The sequence below is a fragment of the Natrix helvetica genome (assembly GCF_964273705.1).
Source record: "Natrix helvetica genome assembly, chromosome: Z".
NCBI lineage: Eukaryota > Metazoa > Chordata > Lepidosauria > Squamata > Natricidae > Natrix > Natrix helvetica.
Window position 1 is genome coordinate 102,293,604 of NC_138554.1, and position 21,878 is coordinate 102,315,481.

The following is a 21,878-nucleotide window of genomic DNA, read 5'->3' on the forward strand; positions in this document are numbered from 1 at the left end:
AACAGGGTTGCTACAGGCCAGGGACATTGGGATTAACTCATCTATTTTATGCCAATTTCCTTGAAAGAGGATAAAATGTGAAATATGTTAGAACTTTAAAAAGCTGGTTTTCTACGGACTAAAGATTTTTCCCCTACAATGTCAGCTGACTCAGAATACTGCATTCTTTTATTTTCAGGCACACAGACATCTATTATAAGGGGATAGAATGGAATAGGATAATGAAAAGATTGGCCAAGTTGCCCTGAAAAATAATCTAAATTTATAAGATCATTCTTATTGGCTGAAATCAACTTAAACTGCCTTATAATCATCTATGACTAGATTTTAGAACTATAGCATGAGTTTTCCATGGTTAACAACAGACCATTTTCATACTACTATGTGCATTTCTGCCTATGCATGAAGGCCCATGTGCATGTACAGAAATCTGGTACAACTGGGTTTATCCCATCACAATTAATCCAGAGTAGGTTCCCCTTTGCAGATATTCATGTTCTACATATATTTATAGTTCCCTAAGGTAGAAATAAAACACTGACGGACCCTGTAGCAAAGCCCTTCAACAGCACTATAGTTACCTAGGCTTTTATTTAATATACCTTTTTATACCAGAAACGTGAATAACTAAACCTTGACCTATGACCATAACTGGGCTCAAAATTTCTGTTGATAAGCAAGGCAGTTGTTAAGTGAGTTGTGCCTCATTTTATGACATTTTTGCCACAGCTGTTAAGTGAATCATTCAATTTTTAAGCAAATCTGTCTTCCCACATTGATTTTGCTTGTCGGAAGCCAGTTGTGAAAGTTACGGATGCGGATCACATGACCATGGGCAGTACAGCTGTCATAAATATATGGCAGTTGCCAAATGCCCAACTTTTGTTTTGTGTGACTATGATGATGCTACAACAGATGCAAGTGTGAAACTTGGTTATAAGTTACTATTTTCAATGCAGTTGTAACTTTGAATGGTCATTAAACGGATGGTTGTGAGGAAAACCTATAATCTTTTCTTAATAGGGAGCAATTAAGTAGTTCTCCCTTACTGACAGTACTGTAGATGTATTAAGTTGGCGGAAATTTCACAATGCTAATTAAGCACACTGATGCATTTTAAAATTTCCATTGTCTGGGTAATGTTCATAGCTGAGTGGTTGTCTACTCTACAATTTTGTGTGAGATTTTATGTGAAATAGAGCTGTGTCCCCCAAACTTTTGGGCACCAGGGATTGGTTCCATAGAGAGAGGGGGCATGGTTTTGTATGCTGCTTGCATCCTGCAGATAATCTTTACCTGTTTTGCAGCCCAGTTTATGGCATGCCGTGGACTGGTGCAGGTCCATGGACCCGGGTTGGGGACCCCTGAAGTAGAGGATTCTAAAAGAAGGGACCATTAATAGAGGTACTTGCAATCAGTATCAGTTGGGCTACATTTGTTTCTTCCATGTTTCTCCATGACTGCAAAAAAGGTACTGGTATTTGCCTTAATTCTACTTATGTTGAAATAGTAGAAAATCTATATTGCTTGCAACATTCAAATGACATATTTATTATGATAATGCCAGATGGTTGTAATAAGTGAGCTATCCAAATGCTGAGATTAGAACTTTCTCTAGTACTGAGGAATGAAAGCTATCACTAAAATCAGTACAAATATCAAAAAGGAGGTCTGCATACATCAATGCAATGCACAATGCTGTTTTATGTATTTATTAGATTTATACTGTGGTCAATTCCACATGAGCCAACACTAATCTTGCAAGGTGATGCCCACTGAAATACCACAGTTATGAAACCCAAAGTTTTTCAAGTTAGGCTTGTAAATTGATTGTATTGTACTTTCTTTGATCATAGGCAAAACTAGAAATTAGGCTTTCAATGCAGCTGGAATCATCAACTTAGAAAATATTATTGTAAGCAAGTTAATTTACCAAGAAGAATGAGGAGTCTTGGTACAATTCACTAGACCAATGATGAATTGTGTTAATGTTGAAAACAATAATATTTGGGTAGGGAAAGTTTAGGCAGATGAATAATAGTCTGAAGTTCCCCTTCACTTACAAAGGATTAGGGACAAGGTATATGTTTGGCAAGTAATTCTGCTACAGTTAAATAATAACTCAGAGAAAATTCTTTATATGTATCTGGTTCATACATCTAATTTTTGGAGCAAGATTTCTGAATAAACCAGAATTCAGTATGTTAATGCTCATTTTAACCTTATGTTTTTACAAATGTAGTTCACCAGCTCTCAAACTTCTAGATAACTCCCAGAAACTGAATTAGCCTGTCAGAATGGAGTTTTTGTTTTCCTTCATTTTAATGATCAAATTCAATATCTGAATTTCCAAACCAAGAGTAATCCGAATAAACAATGATTTCTATTCTTGTCTGTATGAACGTATCTTTGGCATTAAAACAAGCTTATATCTACATGCTATTAACTTAAAGGGAGGATATTTACAACAAACCAATCTGTATTCAATTCTGAAAATATATTGCCTCCAATGTGCTTCAAGTATCCTCAAATGCATTAACAGCTGCAACATGCAACACAACATGTAATCTTATTGGTTGACCTTTCTTCTTCCCACTGCCTCATCCAAATGGTTTATCATTGATTGCCTTTTCTGACAATTCTGCCAAGTTCAAATACAGTGCATATTTTACTCAGAGTCTCAAACTAATGAACATCCCATCAAATGATCATACAGGAAGCATAAATAGATCATCTCAATAAGGGGTCCTCAACCCCAAGGCTGTGACCTATCTGGAACCATGTGAGTGGTGAACCGGGGTGCAAATGCACCGCTTGACTTGGGTAAGCAGCAGGAGGGGGTGAATGCACATGCATGCACAGTTCAATGTACTCAAGTTGAACTGCTTGTGCATGTGCACCTGTGCTGGCCTGCCATCATGCAAATTGAGCTGAACACACACATGCACAGGCCCGCCACTGACCTAGATGCTTAAGAGAAAACAAGAATCTATTAAAATGCTTAAATCATATCTAAATATGTACATATAACAGGAAACCTTGCTATGCCATAACTATTGAATTTGCAAGCTATTCCTAGTGCATTGTAAATTCAGCCTCCTTTGCTTTTGTCCCCACCAGCTGCAGAATTCAGATCCTTTTGAGTTTGCTATCAAGTTAGTGTGAAACAAAATTGGAAATTGGGAGCATGGTGAGCTTGTCAGTGATCCCAGTAAAAAAGCAAGGCATACCGGTAGGAAAAATGCAGGTTCCAACCAATGAGGGGGGGGATGAAAGACCGGGGGGGGCAGGGGGGGCTGGTTTTCCAAGTTTGCAGAGCAGCTGGAATATTTTGCTCCTGGCAATACATCAAGGCTACTTTGCAGCCAGCACTGAATGAATGACAGGCATTGTGCAGCAGAAGTGAAGTATTATGTTTACTGGAGATATCCACTTTGTATGCGTTTATGTGTGTGTATTTGTGCGTCTGCACATGATGCACACAGAAGATGCATTTTAGAATCAGAGTCAGGTTTCACACCTGGAAGAATATTCCTGTCTTCAATTTAAGAAGACAAAATCTACCTAAGAAATATAGGCAATATAAATAAAGTGTTTACAGAATTTGGATGTAGAGAACAGTAACTAAATATAGAGTGATTAACTTTAATGATCCAATTTTGACCAACGGCTAGTAGAAATTAAGACAATAGATAATCACATCAGCCACTCATTAGTTATTTAAGAAGACAGCAAGGACATTAAAAATTGTTGGAACCAATTATTCTAAGTAATTTTATATCAAGTACACAACTAACTGAATTAGTGTATCCAAAAGATTATGAAGTTGTAATTTTTGAATAAATTAGAATCATTTCATTTGTTTTCTCAAAACTGAGTACATCTTCATAATCTATTTTTTATTATGGAAAAACATGTTAGAATCTTTATCCAAGATCCTTTATCTTCAGTCTCCTAGTCTGTGCCAAAGGCAAAATGTAGTTTTTATATTAAACAATATTTCTGATATCCAAACCTGGACGCAGGTGCACTGAAGCTTCTCCTGGTATAACTTGAATGTTAGCCTCATTGCTGGGCACTGTTACATCAACCTTAGGACTTTCTAGGAAATCTGGCTTGCAGCCTCTTTGGATTAAATGTAAAACTATGTCACATCTTTCTTTCAGCTTTGTTCCCGCCATGAAATCCTGTTTGAATTGGGGGGGGGGGGGGGAGCAAAATACATAATAAAAGTATAAGAAGTTGGAGAACTTTAATTTCCAGAAAATATAATATCACATAAACAAAAAGTTATTATCCCAAACCAGCAATAAAGCCAACATAACCAAACCATTTATAATACCATTGTTTTTGAAGACGGGAGATATTACTGCGCATTGCAACAAAACTGGATGCAGGTGGGAATAAAGCTATTCAGGCTATTTTATAAGAAATCAGCATCAGTAGTAAAGGTAAAGTACATAACTTTAAGACCAAGTACAAATGCCGGTATTCATCTTTAATGCCTGTAATAGTAGATGAAATTTTATCTAAAGGATTGTTTAGAGCTGCCTAGCAAATCTGAAGCCCTTTCGTGTGCTCATAGGAGAAAAGATGAACTTTGTAGAATTCCTCATTAAAGAGATAAAAATTATTTCTTTCTTTTCTTTTGGAGAAAGCACTGCACATTATTAATTCAGTCTTTTTATAATTAGGAGATCATAAAGAAGCTTATTCCTACATGTTGTTTTGCCAAAGATTTGGTTACTTGTTGGAATATAAAGATAAAGGTTCTCCTTGCACATATGTGCCAGTCATTCCTGACTCTATGGGGCGGTGCTCATTTCCGTTTCAGGGCCAAAGAACCAGCTTTGTCCGAAGATGTCTCCGGGATCCTGTGGCCAGCATGACTAAATGCCGAAGGAGCATGGAACGTTGTTACCTTCCCACCAAAGGTGGTTCCTATTTTTCTACTTGCAATTTTACGTGCTTTCAAACTGCTAGGTAGGCAAAAGCTGGGACAGGTAGTGGGAACTCAATCCCTTACGTGGCACTAGGGATTCGAACTGCTGACATTTGTGATCGACAAGTTCAGCGTCTTAGCCACTGAGTGATCGCATCCCTTTGGAATATAGAGACAACTTGTTGGAATATAGAGACAACTAAAACCTTGGGCAGGAAGGTTAGTGGCCTCTATCTGTCCACTGACTCAAGATAGCTCCTTACTTTAATAAAGAGCTTTATTAGATGAAGCACCAGAGTAGATTTTTTAATTTACTTATTAAATTTGCTTGCCACCCATCTCACTGTAACGGAGTGAGGCTGTTTAAAAAAAAGAGAATGAATGACCAAACATGGGAAAAAGTTTGAGCCTACTGTGTCTTTCATGTGTATCTGCCCTCAAGACAATGTTCATGTCAGTTTTGTGTTGTTTTTGTGTATGTGTGTGCCTTCAAGTCAGTGTTGACTCCAGGTAACTGGAATTTTCTAAGTGTGAGAAATCCCAGGAATTTCCTAAACACCATTCTTTCAAAGTTGATGTGTTGCAAAATCCTACTGTATAGGTGGAGAAAGAAACATGAACAAATAAATAACAGCTGACTAATACAAAGAAACTGTTTACCTCTTGAACACACCAACCACATTCAGGACCCACCGCAAGACAGGCAGTACATGTTGCTGCATTTGATACGACACATCTGTTGTCTGCTACAAAAAGAAATAAACTATTAAACTGATTGCAAACATTTGAAGAACCAAGCCATAATTTATAAAATGTTAATCCTTGTACTTATATCTTTTATTTTAGAACTAGGCAACTCTTCTGGAAAGCATGAAGACAATATTATCAGCCTTCTGATCTTAACCAAAATAGGAAGTGATGCAATCATAACAAACAAAGAAAGACATTCATGATGAGTTGTTGGTAGAAAGTCTTTTAGAAACTTCAAATTTGAAGTAAAGTTTTCACCCTCTCTGTTTTTGAAAAGCAACCAATCAAGCAAAGGGATCAGAACAATTTTGGTTAGTGGGTAGTAATCTCTTTGTGATTTTTTGGAGATTGGGCTTGCTTCTTTATCCTCAAGCCAGGGATAAGCAATGTTTACCACTAGAGAAGCTATTAAATTACAATCCCCAGCATTCATGCTTTTTAAGGATGATGAGAATTTTTGATCAACAGCTAGAATGCCATATGTCACTTATTCTGACTCATCCAGTTACATGCAAACTGCTACATGAAGTTTGGTTCCTGCTTAGTTCATTTATGGCAATTCTGCTACAATTATACCTTTTTCAACATACTTGTCAAACTGGCAAGCTGAACAAGGCATGGGATATATATTTCAAAAAATTCAACTACTACCTAACATTACTATTACATCTATTGCCTTTCAACTTTTCTTACATTAAATCACTTGCCATAAATGAAGCATTTATGTTTCAGATTAAAAAGCTACTCTAATCTGGCCACATTATTGTGACTACTACTGTTTATTTTCAAACCATATCCCTTGTATATTTGATATGTTGTTAGAAGTTTGTACTCTACTAAAGGACAGCATGCCATCAACTATTTTCATCCCTTTGTCAGAGGATACTGGAAGACAGCCATTGAAATATAATCTGTTTTGTGTTCAGTCACTTTGCAGAGTTTCAGTATAGCAACCATATCCATAGAAGATGGAAATTAAAAGGTGCATTTATTTCAAATTCTATAACAGAAATGGTAACATTTTGTTATTAAACGATAGGTCTCTTTTTTCAGTAGGAGCCAACTATGAAATGAAAGGAATAAACCAAAATGTCAATGACTCTTTTCATTAAAAAGTGAATGCCGGTATATTAAAAACAATTTTGAAATTAGAGCAGGCCAAAACAGAGCCAGAACACCCTTCCAAAATATATTTTGGTTATACATACTTAAAACCACATGGCAAAGAGCTGGACATGAGCTCCATGCTTATAACCCAATTACAAGAAGTGCAGAATCTGATGGTTTAAATTTCTCTAAGTCTTCATTTCAGTCCGTTTATTCAAATTCATATTTGAAAGATAATCAAGTTACATAATATTTATTACTTCAGTTTATATGCTGCATTATTTCTAACATATGATTAAAACCTTTTAAAAAAATCACTTACCTTTCTCTCTATCACCAACTTTATAAAGTCAACCAAAAGTTAGAACACTAAAATGTATAGTGTCTGAAGACACTATACGGTATAGGGTTTCCTGCCTAGGCAGGGGGTTGGACTAGAAGACCTCCAAGGTCCCTTCCAACTCTATTATTGTATTGTATTGTATTGTATTGACATATTATAGGGCAAAGTATATCAGTAAGATGAATCATTCTCAAACAATTAGTCCATTTAATTTTGTATGATCGCTATTTGTGTTCTGCAAATTGTTGCCTTCCTAAAGTGTTGGCTGATGCCTTCTAATGTTTTCTTTCACCAAGCCCATAGTTAGAAAGGCAGGTCTTCCCAATAAAGCGCATTAGCACTCCAAAAATCCTAGAAAGGAGTTTATCCCAGCCCTATTTAATAATTGAAGCTTATAATGTAGGTTTACATTGCCTCTTCTCTGACTCAATAAGGATATAAGGGGAATGGAAGATAAAATATAAGAAGACTTCCAAGATTCTATTATTACAGCTTATTTCATTAAAGTATACTATAGTCTAATGATGGCTAACTTTTTCCAGATTGAGTGTCCAAAGCATGTGAACACTCAAAATCCAATGCACCCACTGTACATGTGTGCAGTCCCTCCCACATGTACCCCACCCCCATTTATGCCCATGCACCCCCCATGTGCGCAGTCCCCCCCCCACGCACCCCGTCCCCCAAACATGTGCCGCAGAGATCTGATGACCAGCTGGCTGGCAGGAGGCGCACACACATGCACTTTGTAGCTGAACTAGGGTGACAGCTTGCGTGCCCACAGAGAGGTGCTGTGTGCCACCTGTTGCACGAATGCCATAGGTTCGCCATCACGGCTATAGTCTTATTGTGGGAATGGTTTTTTTTATATAGCCTGCTTCATACAGCTGGCAATGGCATAATATTCTGTTATTGCACTCTGCTGAATTTTTAGCCTTCTAAAACTGTGCAAGTTTTGACAGTAGGGAAAAAAGTTAATAAAGTTTTTGCCCAACTAAATTTTGCTATCATATCTCAGATTCTAATAACAAATCAACTACTGCCTACTACAGAAGACAGTTAAGAAGGATCACCCGTAACCATCTTTTTGAACCATATTTGTTTTAAGATCATATTAATAGTGTTGCAAGCAAACAAACATGAGTTAGGGTTCCATAATTTTAAAAATACCATTAAAATGTGTTTGGTTAATAATAAGTTCCAATAATTTCTGACAGAAATAACATTTATAGATACATTCACTCAGAATTTTTTTTCTGCCAGTCCATTTCTAAAGAATTAGAATTAAAGCACTTTACATTTTTTTCTTTTTTTTTTCTAAACCTAATAATAAAGCTGCAAATATTTTTACAACTTGGCCTAGTGTAGATTTTTTTTTTTTACTATTTTATTAGAAGAATCCAAACAAAACTGGTAGAACTGAATATCTATGTGGTCAAAAATCATTGGGCAAGATTCTACTGGCTTTAGTTAAATAACAAATATGTATCAATGGGTATTTTAAAGCAAGAGAAGCCACATTTTGGCTCCAGTACATTAAACAGTCTTATGTACAGTATGTATTAAACCCTCAGGCATAGCTAGTTGTACAATGTCAAACTGTATATCAACATGCATTCTAGGAGAATTACATTTCATTTCCCTAAATAAGACTTAATAGGCCAGGCATTGCAAGAATGAATACTATGGAGTAAGAGTGGGGAATGTGTTACTTGGGCAAGATAAAATTCAATATATACCTGATTTAGATTATGACATATATACTGTGCAAGCTCCAGAGTATTCAAATCAAATTCTTTATTCTGAAAATTAATTACATAGACTCTGACATTATAATTAGCTCTCTTAAAATCAGTCTCTTCTCTAAGACTTGTATGTTCTGTAGGGAGAACGAAGCAGACAGGGACTGAGGCAAGGCAGGTTGAAGCTAACACAACCTTTATTAACAGTGACAAACAGAGGAGGAGTCTCTGCTGGCTGGGCCTGTGGAACTGCCAGAGACTGAGCAGCTGAGATGGCAGGAAGAGTGACCTCCGCTGGACCAACTGGACTACCAGGTAGGGTTGGAGATGAGAACACGTTGGAGAAGGGTGCGGGAGCGGCTTCTAGAGGCATTAGTTCGCCAGGGCAGGTTTGGGCTGTCCTGGCTGTTGATCTGCTGCACTGGGAGGTCTCCGACGAAGCTGATTGATGTGCCGGCACCACTCTTGCCCATCGTCGACCTGGACCCTATAAGAGTAGGGTCCAGTTAGCTGTGTTATTAGTCTGGGGAGCCCCCTTGGTTGAGCCCCGTAGTTTTGGGCATAGACCAGGTCTCCCACGTCAAATGTTCAAGTTGAGTCACCTGTGTTGGGGCTCTTTTCTGCAGCATAGCCGGGGTGCAGCCGGTCCAGCATTGTCCGGAGCCGGCGACCCATAAGTCGTTCTGCGGGACTTTGGTTGGTAACTGGGCACGAAGTTGTATGCTGCGCCAGAAGGTATTGGGACAATTTGTCATGCCAATTTCCTGGCCCCAGGCGGCCCAATGCCTCCTTAGCCGACTGGTCGGTTTGTTCTGCCAAGCCGTTTCCGGCCAGGTGAAACAGAGCTGTGGGTGTATGCCGTATACCATGCTGGCCTAAAAACCTTTGGAAGGGTGCCGATGTGAACTGGGGCCCGCTGTCCGTCACCACCACATCAGGCAGCCCATGGGTTGCAAAAAGTCTCCCCAGCACCTTAATGATGGCCTCCAAAGTGGTGGAGGGCATGAGTGCCAGCTCCACTCACTTTGAGTAGGCGTCAACAATAATTAAGAAATTCTGCCTTAAGAAAGGGCCAGCAAAGTCCATGTGTATTCATGCCCAAGGAGCTCGAGGCATGTCCCACTCCCTGACGGGCACTGATGGGGGAGCCGGTCTAGATTGCTGGCACTGTTGACAGGCGGCTACCCAGTTCTCTATCTCCTGATCAATTTTGGGCCACCATATGTAGCTCTGGCCCAGCGCCTTCATGCGCACAATACCTGGGTGAGCAGTGTGCAGATAACTCAAAATTGGCGCCCTAAGCTTGGGGGAAGGTAGTACCCGGTTTCTCCACAGCAGGCATCCATTGAGAACAGATAGCTCATGCTGCCGTATGTAAAAAGACTGGAACTCCTGGCCTACTGGCCCTTGTGGCCACCCCCTGCTCACCCAGTCCAGCACTTTGGAGAGGACAGGGTCTGATGCAGATAGCCTGGCAATATCCCGGGTGGATACTGGCATAGCTAATTCCTCTATGAGGAGGACTGAGGCAGTGGGAGCAGGGTCCTCCACAGGGGCTGGTGAAGGGCAGTGACTGAGGGCATCCGCATGCCCCAAATTTTTACCTGGCCTATAGATAAGCTGGTAATTGTAAGCTGCCAGGAAAACGGTCCATCTGGACATTCTTGGTGATAAAATCTGTGGGGTCTGGCGCTCTCCCACCAAGACACCCAAGAGGGGCTTGTGGTCTGTAATTAACTGAAAGAAATGACCATAGACGTAGTCATGAAAACGCTTGACCCCTGCTACAGCAGCTAGAGCTTCTTTGTCTAGCTGACTGTAGTTCCTTTCTGCAATGGAGAGTGTGCGGGAATAATAGGCAATTGGGGCTTCCGAGCCATTAGGAAGGACGTGGCTCAGAATAGCCCCAATGTTGTAGGGCAATGCATTGCACACCAAAACCAAAGGGAGGCAGTCACTGTATTGGACAAGCAATGACTGGGACGTGAGAACATCCTTAACCGCCCGAAAAGCATGGGCTTCCTTGGGACCCCAATGCCAGGGCGTCTTAGAGTCCAGGAGCCTGTGCAGAGGTTCTGCCAATGAAGCCTTATGGGGCAAAAATATGGTGTAAAAATTAAGAAGTCCTAGAAAAGCCTGAAGCTCTACTTTAGATGAGGAGTGGGCGCTTTTTTGATGGCCTCTATTTTTGACGGGGTAGGGTGGATGCCCTTGGCGTCCACCAGGTACCCCAAAAATTCCACGCTGGGGACCCCTATCCTGCATTTCTCCCACTTAAGTTTTAACCCAGCCTGGCGAAAATGGCTCAGGACGGGCCTTAGCTTCACGATGAGTTTGGCTTCATCTCTGGCAGATACAAGCACATTCTCAAAATAGGGTAGTACCCCTGGAAGCTCCTGGAGCAATCACTCCATCAGGCTCTGAAAAATACCTGGGGCTACGCTAACCCCAAACTGCAGTCTCTTATACTTGAAAGCTCCCCGGTGGGTTATGATGGTCTGGGCCATGGCAGTGGCCTCGTCTACCGGAAGCTGCTGGTAGGCTTGTGCCAAGTTCAACTTGGCAAACACATTTTCCCACCCCAGGGAGTGGAGCAGGTGCTGCACCACTGGTACAGGGTAAGGGTTAGCTTGCAACTCTCTAATGATGGTGCATTTAAAGTCACCACAGATTCCAATGCTGCCATCCTGTTTGATGGGTATCACTATGGGCGTCTCCCAGGGAGAGTGATCCACTGCCTCTAATACCCCTTGTGCGATTAGCTTGTCTAATTCAAGGTCTATTTTGGGTCGTAGGGCAAATGGCACTCTTCTAGGCTTAAGGCGAATTGGTGCCACCTGGGGGTCCAAATTAAATGAAATGGGTATCCCTGTATATTTACCGAGCTGGTCGTCGAAGACGTCTGCGAACTCACAGGCCAGCATGGCGAAACAGTCTGGAACCATGGAGTGGATGCCGGAAACGTTGAGCCCCAATGCGAAGAACCAGTCCAGCCCTAGGAGGATGGGCAGCTGGCCGTCGATGATGACGAGGGGAAGAGGCCCCTGGAAATTGTGGCTAGCGACCTGGAATATGCCACAACCCACAGTAGGGATCTGCTGCCCTTGATAGTCTCTGAGGCGAATCGGGCACTGCTTAAGAGTAGCCTTAGTAAGGCTTGGCACTATTCGCTTGATAGTGGCCCACGAGATGAGGGATTTGGAAGATCCAGTGTCTACTTCCATTTTACAGGGCTCTCCCTCAATTTGGACAGTCAAATAGATTTTGTGGGCCGGCTTTGAAAGAGATGTGTGGCTGATGGCCCATTCAGAATGCTGCTGGTCACCCGCAATGGCGAAACAGTCCTCGCGGTCCCGAGGAGCCTGTCTTGTGGACTGCCTTGGCAAGACACGTTCAGGATGTCAGGGGAAAAACGCCCTGGGGAAATCTGAGATCAATGGACCGAGGCTGATTCCCTTCCGCATATCTTTTGAGATATTAAAAAAATAAATAAAAGTCTTTGACAAGTATTCTAATTAATAAACAAACTTTAATAATAAAATAAAACAGAAAATAACTAATTGTTACATTTTGATAATGAAAATCTCCGGTTGCCAAGTTGGCAGCCGAACAAAGAAGAAAGAAATTTTGGAATGTGTAACGCATGCGCAATAAAACACTTTCGGATAAGAACTTTTATGACCTGCGCAATAACTCTTTCTTAGTTTAACTCTTGAGTGTCAATTCATTCAGTTCAGGCCTAGCAAACTTCCCTGGACACCTGCAATGAGAGACCTCGAAAACAGAGCAATCACGACTTTGCTCATGTCAATGGAAATTGAGATCCAAGGTATCTTTCCACCTGGTGCAACTGCCCAAGAAATTTGGGCTATTTTGGAAGATTGCTACAGGCCCGTTTCAATTGAATCTTCATGTTTGCTCATGTCTGAGTTCCATGGTTCGAAGTTGAAACCTGGTGAACGAATTGGTGGACATTTGGCCAAACTGAAAAGAATCAGTCCAGGGTTGAGGAGGAGGATTAAAAACCATGGAATGTGTGCCTTCTCTTCGAAGCAAGAGCGTAATTTCACTGACCCAGGCTTTATAATTCTCTCCTGACTCCTTTAATTTGGACTCACCAGTCAAGGGGGTGACTGTGAATACCTGCTGAGGAATGTGCATTGGAACAATTTGTTGTCCTGGTTGCAAAGCTGGTTGTTGAACCAGGGGATGCTGGGGTTGCATCATTGGCCTTTGCGTGGCAACATCAAATTGGCTTCCTCGAATTCGCCTTTGGCTTTGCCTTTTTCCATCTAGGGAGGATTCAATGCCGCCAGGGGGTGTTGAAGACTTAACCTTTGGAGGCAAAGTTTTGGCTTCTAAAGGACTCATAGCCAATTCTTTAAAATTGTCACGAAGCTGCATCATCTTTTGCTGTAATAATTTTTCTCCGCCAGCAGATGGCAGTGCAGCCTCACTTTTTGGCTGCAGTTGTCTATACATATGCGGAAGTTCAGTTGACTCAAAAGGACCACGTGACCTCAGTGACGTGTACATGTCTCTTTGTTCTAATTGACCAATGAACTCTGTGGGGTGTGTCTTAGGCTGTTGTTTTGAAGACAAGATGGCGTCCTCAGACTAGCAAAAGAAGGGGTGTCGTGACACAGGAGGCCAAGCAGCAACTGGCATGGCCACCCTGCACACCTTAACCAAATGTCCCTTCCTGTCACACCGCTGGCAGATGGCGGCTTTGAACCTGCAAACTGACTTCGTCGTGGTGGACTGCGTGGCTCCTGCTGGCATGGGTGGCCGGTGGCAGAAATTTTTGAATCTCTGCGGTAGACTTAACAGATATTTCATATGCCGTGGCTTCATCCACGGCTGCCTGAAGTGTCAGCTCTTTTCGCGCCAGCAAACGTTGCTGAAGTCTGAGGTCAGCTGTTCCAGCAGGGCATCGTCCAACACAGGGAAGTTGCAATGTAGAGCCGCTGTCTTGAGGGAAGCCATGTAGTCCGTCACGGATTCCCCCTCTCTCTGGATCCTCTGTCGGAACGCATAGCACCTCGCCATATGTGAGGGAGTTGGATAATAATGGTTTTTTAACTTCTCCAAGAGCATCTCCCAGGGCATTGAGTGCACTGACTGAGGGGCTGCTAAAGCCCTGGCTATGCCGAACATCTCATGGCCACAGGCGCTGAGGAAATAGCCTCTTTTACAGCCACTAGACAAACCAGTGAAGTCATTTGCCTCCAGGAAGCACTCAAACCGCTCGAGGTAAGCGTCCCATGTTTTGGTGGCCGGGCTGAATGCCGGTAAGATAGCCATCCTGAGAAGGACGGGCGGAAAGAATCAGCTCTGAGCGACGTCTCATCCCCTGGTGACTTGAGACAGCTCTACAGTGACTTAGCCTATTGTCCTTTACCTCAGACCTATCCCACCTTGGTCGCCAGTGTTCTGTAGGGAGAACGAGGCAGACAGGGACTGAGACAAGACAGGTTGAAGCTAACACAACATTTATTAACAGTGACAAATAGCTCATATGTAAGGCAAACCTCGAACTGGCAAACAGCAAAGCAAGGACAGCTGACAGCTCTTTTATACTAGAGCTGTCAGACACTTAGCCAATCACGTAGCTAGATTCTCCCGCCAGTAGGCTCCTTGCGTCTCAGCCAATCGGAAGCTAGCAATGTAAGTCAATGGCAGGAAACCTCAGTACTCAATACTGTACATGGTTATTTAATCCACAGTAAGACATTTGATTTTCAAATTCTAGATCAGGAGCAGTAGTGGAGAAACAAGGAGCTAGATCTGTCCAAATTTCAGACAGTTCTGGAATTAAATGTTTGCCTATCTCAATATCTTAGAGGTTTTATCTCAGGAAGCCTTAAAGTTACTAAAATAACTGTATTGGACAGTCTTTAACTCATGTTAAATGAATTAATTATGACAATAAGTACATTTTCTTAGCAAAAGTATACTTTCCATTTGTGCTAATGTGTATGTTTTGTTTATTTTGATCAAATACTATGGAGAAATTTGTTCATATTAATTTTACTCTTGAAAAATTTCCTCATTGCAAGCAGATTAATCTTTTCAATCATCTGCATATATCTGAATTAGGCTCTCATTAAAAACTAAATATGCTTCACCAACAAAAATAATTCAAAAGATACTATTTGCACCCAAATGCAAATCTCATGTTTCCTCCTGATAGAATGAATGTTGCTCACTTTTAAGCAAAGTCCTAGTATTCAAGTGAATCTAATATGTATACTATTCAAACATGAAAATATTAATTATTATTCATCTTTGAAACATTCTTGAAAATGTTTAGTCCATTTTGTTTTCCTTCAGGATTATTATAAGCTTTTTTCATGCACCTTAATATTTCTCTTGCAGTACCAATAGTTTAAGAAATTATAAACTGAAATCATTCATGTAACACTTCTCATAATTCTTTAATTTTTTTTCCTGTCTTGCTTGAGTGACAACAATGAGTTTGAAAGTAGCAATGAATTTGGAGTTGGAGTTTCCTAGGATGTCAAGAGTAAGTTCTTTCTTGTGAATATAGCAAAAAAAACAAAAAAAACAAAAAAACCCAGTTGCCAAGCTTTTTTATACCAGTCCTGCTTATTCAATCATGTTAGACTCTGAGCTAATATGCACATGAATTCATCAATTGTTGACTGCCACGTCAAATGATATCCTCATATACATAAATGTAATACTACTGTAGGCGGTATTATACTCTTCAAAAAGTCAACAGGAATACCACAAAGATTTCCTTGTTGGCTATGCCTACCAAGAGACCTTTGAGAGAGTCACTGGCAAGGCCTCTGTAAGTGCTGTTCCGAACAGGAAGAAACCACATCCCACCACATTCTGCTAGTGTTCTTTTACACTATGGTAAACATATGCAATGACCTCCAAACCCTTCCCTATTACTTCCAGAAACTTTCTTAAACTCTCTGCAATTTGTTTAAGGAAAAGTATGTCCAAATTAGCTCTTTCTCATATTTATCTATAATCGTTTGGCTGCAATGTAAATACCATCTGTTTATTTTAAAGATAAAAAGAGAGGTAAAAGTGCTTGATTTAAAAAGAGAGCCAGTTTGGTCTAATGGTTAAGGCACCAGATTAGAAAATGAGAGACTGTGAGTTAAAGTCCTACCTTAGACATTAGCCAATCACACTTTCTCAGCCCAACTCACCTCACAGTATTATTGTGGTGATGAAAATAGGAGAAGGAAGGTGTGTTGGATATGATCACTGCTATTTGTGAAAATAATAAGGGTAAAAATAAGTAAAAGTGCATCTACGTGTTATAATCTTAGCTATCATTCTACAAAGTGTGAACATTCATTTCTGATTTATACTAATGAACTTACTAATCAAGTTAAGAAAACGAAACCTTAGATTTAGATAGAATAAATTAGTTTAACTTGAGTAGCTGAATACTTTGAAATTACTTAAATCTTAGGTCTGAGTAAACCAGCTTCAAAAATGCAATTCATGACCCTGGATCATTGGCTTAAATCATTGTCAGAACTGTGCCTTCATGGACTTCCAGGGCTGATGCTGCTACAACACAACATGCAATCTTGGAGCTCCAGTATTGCTATTGAAATCTCTGTTGCTGTACGGTCCTTTTTGGACCTAAACCGTCCCGTAGAGATGGTGATAGAGAAGAGTACATCCTGCTGATCTCAGGGGCATCACAAAGCCCCTGATCAATCCAGGAAAAGCTTTTTTTCAGCTTCAAGAAAAGCAGCCGAAGCTGCATAAGGTTGGGACAGCCCCCCTGCAATGGAAGCAGAGGAAACAGAGTGTGTCAAAATTGGTGAGATAAATTTTATAATTAGAGAAGACAATACCCAAAAAGTATTTTAGTAATTTTAGTAAAACGAAAATTGAAGATAGAAGAGAACAAGCGGTGGATTAGCTTGAATTAAAACTATTGTGTTATCTTTTTTTTTCTTTAATTTCATTTTGTTTCTATGTATGGAATTTTTACAAATGCCTCTTACTTTTAAATTGGACTGGTACCTTTTCTCCTTCTTCTTCTATTTTTTCCCATTATTTGTATTTGTGGACTAAGAATCTTTTCCTCTAAATTCTCGGCCAGATCGGAACTTTTAAACATTTTTTTTTCTATTTTCTATATTCCATTGGCTTTGCTTACTGAAAGGGCCAGAGAGAAAACACGTCTTGTTTATACAGGTGTTCTTTTGGAGTAAAGAGAAAGCCCTGACTTGAAAGATTAAACTGAATTTATTGAAACCTAGCAAAAAGTCTTGGATGTCCTAGTGGAAGTGTTTACAACTTGAAAAGATGGTGCAACATGAAGAAGAAGAGGAATTAACATTGCAAAGAATCATGTTAGAAATTCAAAAAATCCTAATAAGCACAGAAAGAATAGAAAAGAATCTGGAGTTTATAGAACAAAGAACAGAGGAATGGAGGGAAGAGCTGAGACTATTGATGAAACAATGATGAAACTTGAAGACAGAGTTCAAAAAATTGCAGAAAAACATGAACAAAGTGACGAGAAAATTGTTGATGCTGACAGTAAATCGAGAGAGGAGGGAAATGATACAACGAACTACATTTACCTGAAAATAATAGACAAATAACTCTTATTTCTCTTATGACCAAATCGTTTGGGGGGGGGGTGAATAGCTCATTCTCTGGCCACTAAACTGTGCCTTAAATTATATCCAAACATAACCAAAAAGTGTGCATTCAAATAATTGAACTATTAATTAAGACTAACAGATCAATGCTATCCTTATGAAACGGCATGTGGTAATGACCTTGGGAGATAAAGAAAGAGTCATAGATGGATAAACAGCCTGTAAAACCTATCTCAGCCTACAAAAGTAGGAACGGACTTTTCAGAAAGGATTTTCTTCATTTTCCAGAGAGTAAAAGGAAAGCAGAGGAAAAATATTTGTTGTTAAGTGAATCTGACTTCCCTGTTGATTTTGTCAGAAGGTTGCAAAAGGTGATCATATGACCCTGGGACATCACAAACCATCATAAGTACATGCCAGTTGCCAAGCATCTGAATTCTGATCACATGACCTCGAGGAGGCTGCAATGGTTGTAAATGTGACTTTGTAACCTCAAATGGTCACTAGGTGAAACCTTCCAAAGATCATGAAAATGCTACAATCCATTCTGTCCCTGGGAAGATTTAAAATGATACACTCAAAATGGCTATCTTTCTCCAAAAGAATGGATGAAATGGCAATAAACTTCCCATTATCAGTGATCAAAGCTGAAAACAGGTTTACATGCAAGGCATCCCCTATTACCCTACATTCCACACATCCTTTTACAGCACTTTTTAATGTAATCCTGTGGAAGTTTTCATTCTTGTAACATTTATTTTTTCTTCTTCTAATTCAACTAAAGCAGCAAATGGAAATAATAGCAGATAAAAAGGGTGGGCAGACTAAATGGAAGACGTTTCCCTAGACAGAATAAGACCATTTTTACTTAAAACTTCAAACGAATCATTCTTCAATTTGTTTTAGCTCTTCTGTGTAATCTACATACATTTTGAATCTCCTAAATTCTCCTATTTCTCTTTTAAATGGGCAATTTTTGCTTATTATACATGGTTTTTCTTACATTAAACATTTCTAGATAGTTTCAAGTAAGCTTTGAATCATTATACCTGCCAAAGTAGACCATTCCCAAATTCTAAATTAATGTAGTTAATTAATATTAGACAATTATCTTTGTTCTTGCTATTAAAATATATTCATTTGATAACCTTCAAATTACTTGGGGGGAAATTAAGACAACTTGTTGTGAGAAATGATTTTAGCATTCACCTGTGTTTTAATCCCAACACCAGATATTTGTTTCATTTGGCTGAATTAAGTTACCATTTGGTGAAAGTCACAGGAGATTCTTTGTCGCTGGGCCATAAAGCTGTTCTTCCTTATCAGCATTCTAAACTTTTTCCTAACAATTGCCAGATTTGAGGTCTATTTTCACATTGTGTTTCTTTTCATAAATTAAGCACTCTGTTTTGTTTATGTGGGCAGGAGTAACTAAAAGAACTGGCTGAAATGATAATCATAGATTTGCTAACTTCTCACTGACTCTGGTACACTTCAAAACTAGTCCTTCTCAAGAAGTGCATTAAGAGATCTAAATAACCTGCTACTATGAAGGAGAGGCAAGGCTTTCGTTGTTTACAAATGTATTCTTATGTCTGAGAATGGCTCTTGTTGTCATACAGAAGCTATATAGCAAGGTCACAATACTAACTTAAAACATGGTAAAACTTTACATATTTTACTTTTTCATTTTAAATAGGCAGCACTTTGATGGAAATGAACTCTCTACTAGAGTACTGCTAGTACTCTAGTATACGTGCATAGCATGAATCCAATCTGTGCTAACAATAGTAACACAATGCACAATACGTTTACACCTTTAGTAGTTAAGGACTTAGTAGAGAAAGACACTAGGTGAGCACTAAGAGTGGGCAAAGCTTCTTGTCTGCTTGCCAGATGCCCTAATTACATCCTATTTAAATTAAATTTTGAATAGCGGAAACGAGCTATTTTTATCAATATGTTTCCATAATAAAAGCCTTCAAGATTAATAAATGTATTTAAAAATAAAATTTTGGGCATTAAAAATACAGATATGGTTCCAGCTGATTTAAAATTGATGGCACACCACTGAAATGGTAGCATCTACTACAAAAGCTGCATTTAAGCATCACATCGCATTTTTACAAAGTCTCCTCTGTCTTCCTTCCTCCTTTACAAGAAAGTAAGTATTAAATGTCATTAACTAGCCATTCAGAACAGTTTTCCATTCTTTTTGAGTGGAATAAATAAAGATACCCAAATCAGATCTAGGTTTTATAATTAAATCTGGCTTAAAATCAGTTTGATTTTATATTCCTTTGTATTGAATTAAAATTTTAAAAAGCAGGTATTATATAAAAATGGGGAGGCATAAAATAACATTTTGGGCAAATGATATATACATCTTTGATTCTTAATAATAAAAGCATATTCTAACAACTTAAAAAACAGTAAAATTTGGGTTTTCACATTCCTCTTCTGTGACAAAACAATAGGAAGGAAAGTTCAGTGTTGCTTCCATATTTAATTAAACATAATTAAATATTATATCTGAATTAACCTAATCAAACTACAATTTGTTTTAATTTGGATTAGTAAAAGGAGGCTAGCTTTAGTTTTTGAGGATAGCTCAGGCCATGAAGTAGATCATAATTTATAGTTGAGGCACACTATGTAATTCTGATTAATTGAAATCAGAAGCAAACATTCCCAAATTCCCTCCCATAGCTACACTGGAAGAGAAAAGGGAGGGGCAGAATAGAAGCCAGGGATTTATTCCACAAACCTTTGTTTATTGTTATGTCCAATATGAGCTATTAACTTGTCAAATATTTAACAACATACTTGTTCCAGCATGAATATTTTAATTGACTCCAGGCAGAAACTTGGTGTATAAGATAAATGCAAAAAAACCCATTTATTATCCCCCAACAAATATTGTTATGTTTTAAATCAAGAAATGAAACATGATATCCACTACATCAATAATGAAAATTTTAGCTTCAATTTCCAAATTAGATTAATTTGGTGTTTCAAGAATATTTGCAAATGTAATGAATAAATTAATCTGGAATCCACACGTCATAATGATGTAATCTGTATACAGATCCTATTCTTAGATAGCTTCATATCTGTCATAGTTAAAGGCATACTCTCCATAGTATTTAGGCATGGAATGATTTAGATGTTTACCAGAAAGAATGAGGCTTCTACATTTAAGACAATTCTTTCTGCTCTTTCACCAAAAAGGTTTAGACAAGAAAAGCATCATGTTCCCAGAAAATTTTATCTTTCAGTTAAATTATTTGGGAAATTGAGTCTTTATTTCAGCTAAATAGATATTATAACATTTAATTCAAATATCAGACTAAGTTTAATGGCAATTAGTCTTTGAATTTCAATTACTGCTGGGTTATTCTTAGCTAAGATGCAAATAAAAGCACATTTAAAATTGCATATACATATATACGTATATACATATATATGTATATACGTATATACATACACATACATACATACATACATACACACACATATATGTAACACAAATACATACATACATACATACATACATACATACATACATATATATATATATATATATATATATATATATATATATATATATATATAATTAAATGTTGTATGCCACAAATCACTTTCATACTAGATGGATAAGTACACAAATATGATAAACAAATAAAATAAAATAAGGTACATTCCTAATATCCAGTCGCATTCCAAAACATGATTCCTCAATGTAAGCATCCCAGATGTGTTGGATTCCACCTTCTGATTAGAAATTCTCAGTGGTAATCCCAACATTTCTGGACAACATCAGGTCAGAAAAAGTTTAATTGAAGATCTAATTGAACAATTATAAATATGCAGGAACCTTTTGGCTTCTTCCATGTAAGAGTTTTCCTGCCAAATCCAAATATTTACTTCTTATATAGTGCCAGTTCATAGAATATAAATTATAATTAAGAAAGGTATCAACCTAAAACCATCTTAAGGGTTTCACAATAGGGGAAGATTTTAAATATGGTTTCTTTTTTCAAAAATCCTTAACAGTTCAATAGATTCTCTAAAAATATACAATAAAATATTTTAGAGAAGAATTTGAAATTATCATAGTGCTGACAAAGTTTGCAAATATAACCTGGCTGCATGGGTGTCCTTGTGCTGATCACCAAAAGACATATCAGTACATCACATAATATAGTCAGTGGTACATGATGACTGAAGACTAGTGAAATAATTTTATAAGGAGGAGAAAGAGATGAAAGAATTTTTCCACATAGGTTATTTTCTTGAACAGTCTCAATTGTTTCTAAAAATTTCTACCCATTCTTCTATTGAAACTCTTTCATTACTATTATTTCATGGGAGAGGGAGTA

General features: G+C 38.6%; 1 protein-coding gene across 1 annotated transcript in view; it reads right to left on the reverse strand.

Annotated features, from left to right (window-relative positions):
• The window catches only part of ITGB8 (integrin subunit beta 8), a 50,023-nt gene that overhangs the window by 25,985 nt on the left and 2,160 nt on the right, over positions 1–21,878 (reverse strand). Inside the window, exons 2-3 of the mRNA XM_081932320.1 lie at positions 5,603–5,688; positions 4,016–4,187 (exon numbers count right to left, since the gene is read on the reverse strand). Coding sequence (XP_081788446.1) covers positions 4,016–4,187; positions 5,603–5,688 — 258 coding nt within the window. The remainder of the gene's footprint in view (positions 1–4,015; positions 4,188–5,602; positions 5,689–21,878) is intronic.